The following is a 7,123-nucleotide window of genomic DNA, read 5'->3' on the forward strand; positions in this document are numbered from 1 at the left end:
GGTTGTTTGGTGCTGTTTTGATTTTCATATTTAAATTCGAACTGACCCGAATCAACAGTTTCTTGCTTTATCTAACTAATCTTTAGTACCTACCATCGATGTACCTATTTTTTTTTTTAATTGTACATAGCATAAATTGAAATATTACTCTGCGCATAAAGATTTAAATAGGATGTTGATATTTGTACAAATATTTAAGGAGTTCATATATTAGAGATGTGCATCCAATAGTTTATGAGCACCACCCATCGAAACTAATTCTGAGATTGAAAAGAAAAAAATATCTATCTGATCACGACTTTTATTATTTCCAAGTCAGTTTGGAAATTCCTACGAATGATTGCAACGCCACAACGTGAATCACGACAGGCTTGTCAAGGCTTCTTTAGTGAAGAGCCATAGAGAGTGGACAAAACCGTATGATTGATTAGTAATGATGTAATCGCCGCGAAGACAATCAATATAGTGGGGACTATGAATAATGCATATACTAAGCTTTCCAGAAGCTCCATCATCGCTTATAAAGGTTGTCATCGGGCTATGAAGCTCATCATCTCGTTGCAAAACATCATCTCATTTCAGGAAGAATATGGGTGGATCCATGCAGCTCCATAGACTTTCCTTGAGAGCTGTGCTGTTGTTGTGCTCATTGGTGGCTCTATTCTCAGTAGTTACAGCGGATGTAGTCCAAACAACAAAGCCCGGATGCGCGAACAGATGTGGCAACCTCACCTTCCCGTACCCATTCGGGATGAATGATGCCGGCAACGACTGCTACTTCAAAGAAGAATCAGAGTCTTTCCTCATCTTTTGCAACGACTCGACTGATCCTCCCACTCCTCGTATGTACAGTAAAGATTCTAATTTCCGAGTACTCGATATATCTATGGAGAATCATGAGATTAGTGTAACAGTGTTTGTAGCCAAAGATTGTTATACTTCGTCTGGTACATTCTTGAGAAAGAATCATCCTCACTTCTCTCTTCCCAAATTCCCCATATCTTCTGCCAAGAACAAATTTATCGCCGTGGGATGCGACACGTACGCGACCTTCAGCGGAAGCACGTATGTGACGGGGTGCTTGTCCTCATGCCACAGCGTCTTGGACGTGATTAATGGGTCGTGCTCGGGCATCGGTTGCTGCGAGACTAGCATTCCTCGAGACGCCTACCGATACAACATCTCTGTCACTAGCTACAACAATCATCGCGGCATCTCTGAATTCAATCCGTGCGGATACGCTTTCGTTGCCCAAGACGGCTTCTTTAACTTCTCTACGGACAATCTGCGCGAGCCGCCATTTGATATGGTCCCTCTAGTTGTGGATTGGTTAATTCCAAATAAAACATGCGATGATGCAAAGAAGAATACAGCGACCTACATGTGCCAAGAGAACTCCAATTGTACAGATGCTGAGAATGGAAAGGGCTACCAGTGCCACTGCTTGAAGGGTTTTCAAGGGAACGCCTATCTCCAAAATGGTTGTCAAGGTACCTTTTCCGGTCTTTTCATTAGACCCACCTCACATCCGAACGAGTGCTCCTGTATAGAATCGTGGATCATTATTTCCATCAGGGCGACCATGTTAAATGGATCCAATTGCATAAAAAACCCAGAGAAAGAAATTCTTAGAAACTTCAAGTCAGAGGACCAAATTTTGACTTGATGAATGGTACATGTTTCAAACGATTCTCCTAGTAATCACGTAACATTTATAATCTTAAAAATCATAACAATCTAGGCCGTTAAACACAATCATATTTTTTTTTTCTTTCAGATGCACGAATTTTCATTGCTTGAAATTTAATATGACCTATGAAGCGCTTAGTAATAATCTGTAAATTTTCACAGCTATCATTCCGGATATAGCTAGGCATTCTTCTCTCTTAAGTTTAATCCGTACAATTGTTTTACAAACTGAATCAGTCGAGTGCAATTGAGTTTATAAACAGATGATCCATACCGAACCCTCAATATGAATCGGTAAAGTTAGCTTGTAAATCAATTTCATCTACCAATGTTAATACATCCAGCATTATTCTGTATTTATAGACAATTATTTTTGAATTTTTTTCTATGTAATGTGTTATTCTAATTAGTAATGGCACAATTTTGTTGGATAATTCTTAAATCTTCTATTCTAAACAAAGATCAAATGCTTGGTTACGCTTAGGCTCTTGAGATAATGACCTATCACTTAAAAAGTGTGGTGAGGTATCACGATCTCAGGAAAAGCAAATTAACTTGATATGTCCTCTCATATTGAAAGTGTTGCCAAATCATGGAATTCTATTTACTTTTTCAAGTTTCTTCCAATTGAAATGGTGTCAGATTGCTTATTCCATTTGGAATATATTCCTCCAGATATCAATGAATGTGTGATTTTACAACCCTGCGTTGGAATATGTACGAACTTGCCGGGAACGTATAATTGTTCATGTTCGAAGGGATCCCGAGGAGATGGAAAAAGATGGCAACGGTTGTACTCCTACAAAGAGGTTTCGCTCAATGGACATCGTGCTAGGTCAGTAAGTCGTACACATTGCTCAAACTTTTTCGTCATATAAAAGCTTCTTTTATCTTGTAATTTATTCACATTCTTTAAATGTTGTTATTATGCCATTGTTCCATCTTTTGCTATTAGTTATTGAGATTTTTTGGATGTAAATCTTTCTCTTTGAATTAATTGTGTCCGTGGATTAAATTGATATTATATACATGTGTCGTCATCTCAAGTTATTCAATTTGATATTAACAAAATCAACCACTTGCTCTTCTGTTGTTGAAAAAGAATCAAGCACGTTTTATCCGCTTGATGCATTGAATCGTTCCTGTTATCATAAGTTACTCTCAGCATAATTATATATTTAGGTTTATTTTGCTATTATCAAGGTTTTTCTTAATGAAAAAGCTTCAAGTTGATGGAGAAGAAAAAGAAAATAGGACAGAGAAGTAAATTAACACAAGATTGTTTGAGTAATGAAAAAGAAAGAGTCAAGCAAATTTCGATTCTGTTTTTTTTTCTTTTCTTTTCTTTTCTTGGTTGTGAGAACATATGTAGTGTGATGGACAACTAATTTGTTTGTTCATCGAATATAATGTCTTTTACTAGGCGTGAGCATAAGCTTCCTGCTGGTTCTTTTGGGCGTTTCCTGGTTATATTGGGGGCTTCGAGAAAGAAAAATCAGCAGACGGAGAGAGAAGTTCTTCCTAGAAAATGGGGGCCGCCTTATGTTGCAGAAAATTCTTTCTGAGCGCGAAGGCTCCATTGAATCGGCGAGAATATTCACCGATGAAGAGCTCAAGAAGGCCACGGACCACTACCATGAAAGCCGAATCCTAGGCCGGGAGGCCAGGAAGCGTATACCGAGGGATCTTAGCGAGACAACACGGTTGTCGCCATCAAGAAGGCCAAGATTTTGGACCGAAGTCAGGTTGAAGAATTCATCAACGAGCTGATCATCCTCTCCCAAATTAATCACCGCAATGTGGTTAAGCTAATCGGTTGTTGCTTTGAGACGGAGGTCCCGTTATTAGTCTACGAGTTTGTGACCAATGGCACCCTTTCTGACCACATACACAAGTGCGGCCACGAGTCCACATTATCCTGGAGGGCTCGTCTGCGCATTGCAGGGGAGACCGCAGGTGCGCTTTCATACTTGCACTCCGATGCATCCGCTCAGATTTTGCACAGAGACATAAAGAGCACAAACATATTGTTGGATGAAAACTACACCGCAAAGGTCGCTGATTTTGGAGCCTCCAGGCTAGTCCCCCTCGACGGCACACAGCTGACCACGCTGGTTCAAGGCACGCTTGGGTACTTGGACCCTGAGTACCTCTGCTCGAGCCAATTGACTGAGAAGAGCGATGTCTATAGCTTCGGGGTCGTGTTGGCTGAGTTGCTGACTGGACTGAGGGCCTTGTCCTTTGAGCGGGCCGTGAATGAGAGGAACTTGTCCTTGTATTTTGCTTCTGCAATAAAGGGCGAGAGGCTGTTCGAAATCATCAACCCGATGGTGCTGAACGAGGGGAACTCGGAAGAGATTACGGAAGTTGCGATGCTGGCAAACCAATGCCTGACAGTGAAAGGCGAAGATCGGCCAACCATGAAGGAAGTGGCAATGGAATTGGAGGGACTGATGAGGGTGATGGACAGGCATCCATGGTTGAATCGGAGTGGTGACCTTGAAGAAGCTGAGCATTTGCTTGGTGAGAGATCAAGCGAATGTGATGGCATCCTCAGAAGCAATGCATCAGGAAGTGATGATAGCATAAGTAACCAAGTGTCCTTCGAAATTGAAAGTCGAAGATGAGACGTCATGGCAATGTTGGTCCTTGTACTATTATTCTTTTTTTTTTGGTGTGTATCTTCTCGTCTTTTTTTTTTTTTTTTGTCTGTTTAGTTGCTTGGTCTATGTGCTTAAAGTTCAATTGCTACGTCCAAATGGAGTGACTGGCCTTATTTGTGTAACATAACATTCGGACGATATTTGAAAAATAAAAAAGGCCAAAAACATTCTTGAGCTTTTCTCTCATTCAGCGAGCTAGGAATTGGCTAACTTTTTATTGCCTCCATCTTTCTAAGATCTACTCTAACACCATCGTTGGAGACAACATAGCACCGGGCTCCTTGTGCAAAAGTGACACTTCTTCAGGTCGGCATACAAACGTTGTTCCCGTAGCACTTGACGAATTTGATACTCCAAAAGCTCCACTTGCGCCTTGCTATGCTATAAATCACGATGTCATCAAAGTATACACGACAAACTAGCCGATGAAAGGTTTAAAACCATGATTCATAAGATGCATAAAAGTACTAAAAGTATTAGAAATGTCAGAAGGGCATCACCATGCATTTAAGAAGACCATTCTTAGTTTTGAAAGCTGTCATCCTTTAATCTGCTACTTTAATCAGGATTTGACAATAGCTGCTCCGAAGATTGATCATGGAAAAACACACAAGCTCCTTGAAGTTGATCAAGCAAATACCAAGGCAAGGAAAAGGAAAAAACTTGATGGTTAAGTTGTTCACCGATCTATTATCAATGCACATTTGCCAAGAACCATTTTTCTTTGGAACTGGAAGTGCCTGGACAGCAAAAGGACTCGAGCTTTCTTGTATTGCTCCCTTGGCCAAGAGTTTATCAACTTGCCTTTGAAGTTCTTTATGCTTCTCAGAGCTCAATCGATTGAACAGAAGCACCAAGCACAAAATCGATATGATGTTGAATCTCTCTCAAAGGAGGAAGGTTGGATGAAATTTCATTGGCATGACCTCACAGAAATCCTCAAGCCACGGCTGCAAAATGATTGGGATCTCCTCTTTTGCTTCATTTTCTTCCACTATAACAAAAGCGTAAGCCTCACAAGCATCCTCCGATGCTTAGGAAAACTTAGACTTGGAAAGAAGATTTGTTCCTTTCCCATGAGGAGGCTTGGGAACTCTCTCCGTCTTGCAAGGGCCCAATGTAATCTTGACGCGGTCTTTGACAAAGGGATAGGTGTTATACATCACACATAATCTCATCTTTATATCTTTTGCCAATAGAGAATGAAATCAAGCACTGGTTATTTACTTTTATCTCACTCCCTTTCTTGAGCCAAGAATGCTTGTAAAGATGTGGATGATCCTCCGCCTTGAGATGCAACTTGTCTCCCATGGTGGTCCACGCTGTTGGAGAAATCCTCTTGAAGTGTTTTGAAGTTGACAAAACGTTTCCATCAGTCTAGTCTGAAGGCTTGCAAACTCTGCTATTTAAAGTCTGAAGACCTCCGGACAGCCAGACTCAAGACTCAAAGTCTATCCTCATTGACAGTTTCTAATCCATTGAAGAAAGGCTATCCAGAACTGGATGTTTCATTAAGGATTTCCCTTTTTCGCCCTCATGTCGCCATGCGGGAGAGAAGATCTCTTGGCTGGATATGACATGACGGAATCCTTTATTTGATCATAATTGATTCGAAGATTAAGGATCCGATGATTGGTAAAGTATACTTGAAATGTTCTACTTATGGAAACCGAGATCCTGATTGTATGGGCGAACATGATTGATGGGCTATCGACATGTTCCTTTAATAGCTCGAATGATCTTCCTAATTGATTCCATCCAACGGGTAGATTGGAGGAATTCCTTTGGTAAATGCCAACGGGTATGATGGCGTGAAGGAGTATATAAGGAAGACGTTCCAGTTGTTCGAGACATGTGCACGATAGAAGAATTCCAAAGTCTGAAGCTCCTTATTCTTAGTCAATTCATTTGTTGAGCGAAATCTTGTAAACAAAAGAGAGTCTATATTCGTGAGAAACCTTGAGGAAGTGTGGTAGAACATCTACACTTTGTGGAATCAAGGAAAAGCTGTGCCATAACTTCTCTTTTGTTCATAGTGAAATCCAGCCGGTGGCTGTCGGTGCGGAAGAGTGGACGTAGGCTTGGAATAAGCCGAACCATTATAAATCTTGTGTTCAATTTTCTCTTCCCTATTCTTTACTTTACTTTGATCGTATTTTATTAATCAGAAGAGAACTTCCTTTCTATCGTTTGCCTAGAATCGCTTTCGTATCTCGAGAAATTGTTTGTGCACCTATTCACCCCCTCTAGGTGCTTATACTAGCTATCTCACATGCAACGTTCTCACAACATCCACTATCAATTGTGACATCACGTACTTTAAATAAGAAGTACAGTCTTGTATGGAGTATGTTGTTGCAAAGCCAATCATCATCCTCGAGATGAGCAGCATGCAAGCTCCTTTGAATGACAAGAGCTTCTCCTTGATCTCTGTCAATGATTTCTTCGCGGCTCCTTGAATCTTCTCAGAGCAAAGGGTTGTGCTGCAAAGGGTTGTGTATCTTCTTGGAGCAAAGGGTTGTGTTGCGACTCTCCCTATTGCTCATCTCGCACAAGAGAAATGATCTTTCTATTAGGACCCTCGAGGCGATGCGACCAAATCCATGACATTTCAAACAAAGTCTTGATTTATTGTTAGCTTCGTTTGGCTAATTAGTTTTAGATGCTCCTCCTTTGTTCAACAGCTTCCTTCGATCCCGACAAAGGTTTTAAAGTTGAACTCCCAAGATTAGAGGATCCCTCTGAAAGGGCTAGTACGAGCATCTAGAGGG

At 40.8% G+C, this 7,123-nt stretch overlaps 2 protein-coding genes across 2 annotated transcripts; both read left to right on the plus strand.

Moving 5' to 3' along the window:
• Nucleotides 1–538: 538 nt before the first annotated feature.
• LOC104431212 (wall-associated receptor kinase 2-like) lies at nt 539–3,337 on the plus strand. The gene is made up of 3 exons (XM_010043881.3): nt 539–1,490; nt 2,365–2,524; nt 3,113–3,337. The coding sequence occupies exons 1-3, from the start codon at nt 590–592 to the stop codon at nt 3,252–3,254; spliced, it is 1,203 nt and encodes a 400-aa protein (XP_010042183.3). The 5' UTR covers nt 539–589; the 3' UTR covers nt 3,255–3,337.
• Nucleotides 3,338–3,555: 218 nt separating this feature from the next.
• On the plus strand, nt 3,556–4,316 carry LOC120291739 (putative wall-associated receptor kinase-like 16). Its single transcript, XM_039309449.1, has 2 exons — nt 3,556–3,583; nt 3,634–4,316. Exons 1-2 carry the CDS (start codon nt 3,556–3,558, stop codon nt 4,314–4,316), a joined length of 711 nt encoding a protein of 236 aa, XP_039165383.1.
• The last annotated feature ends 2,807 nt before the right edge of the window (nt 4,317–7,123 follow it).

This window comes from Eucalyptus grandis, chromosome 3, assembly GCF_016545825.1.
Source record: "Eucalyptus grandis isolate ANBG69807.140 chromosome 3, ASM1654582v1, whole genome shotgun sequence".
Taxonomy (NCBI): domain Eukaryota; kingdom Viridiplantae; phylum Streptophyta; class Magnoliopsida; order Myrtales; family Myrtaceae; genus Eucalyptus; species Eucalyptus grandis.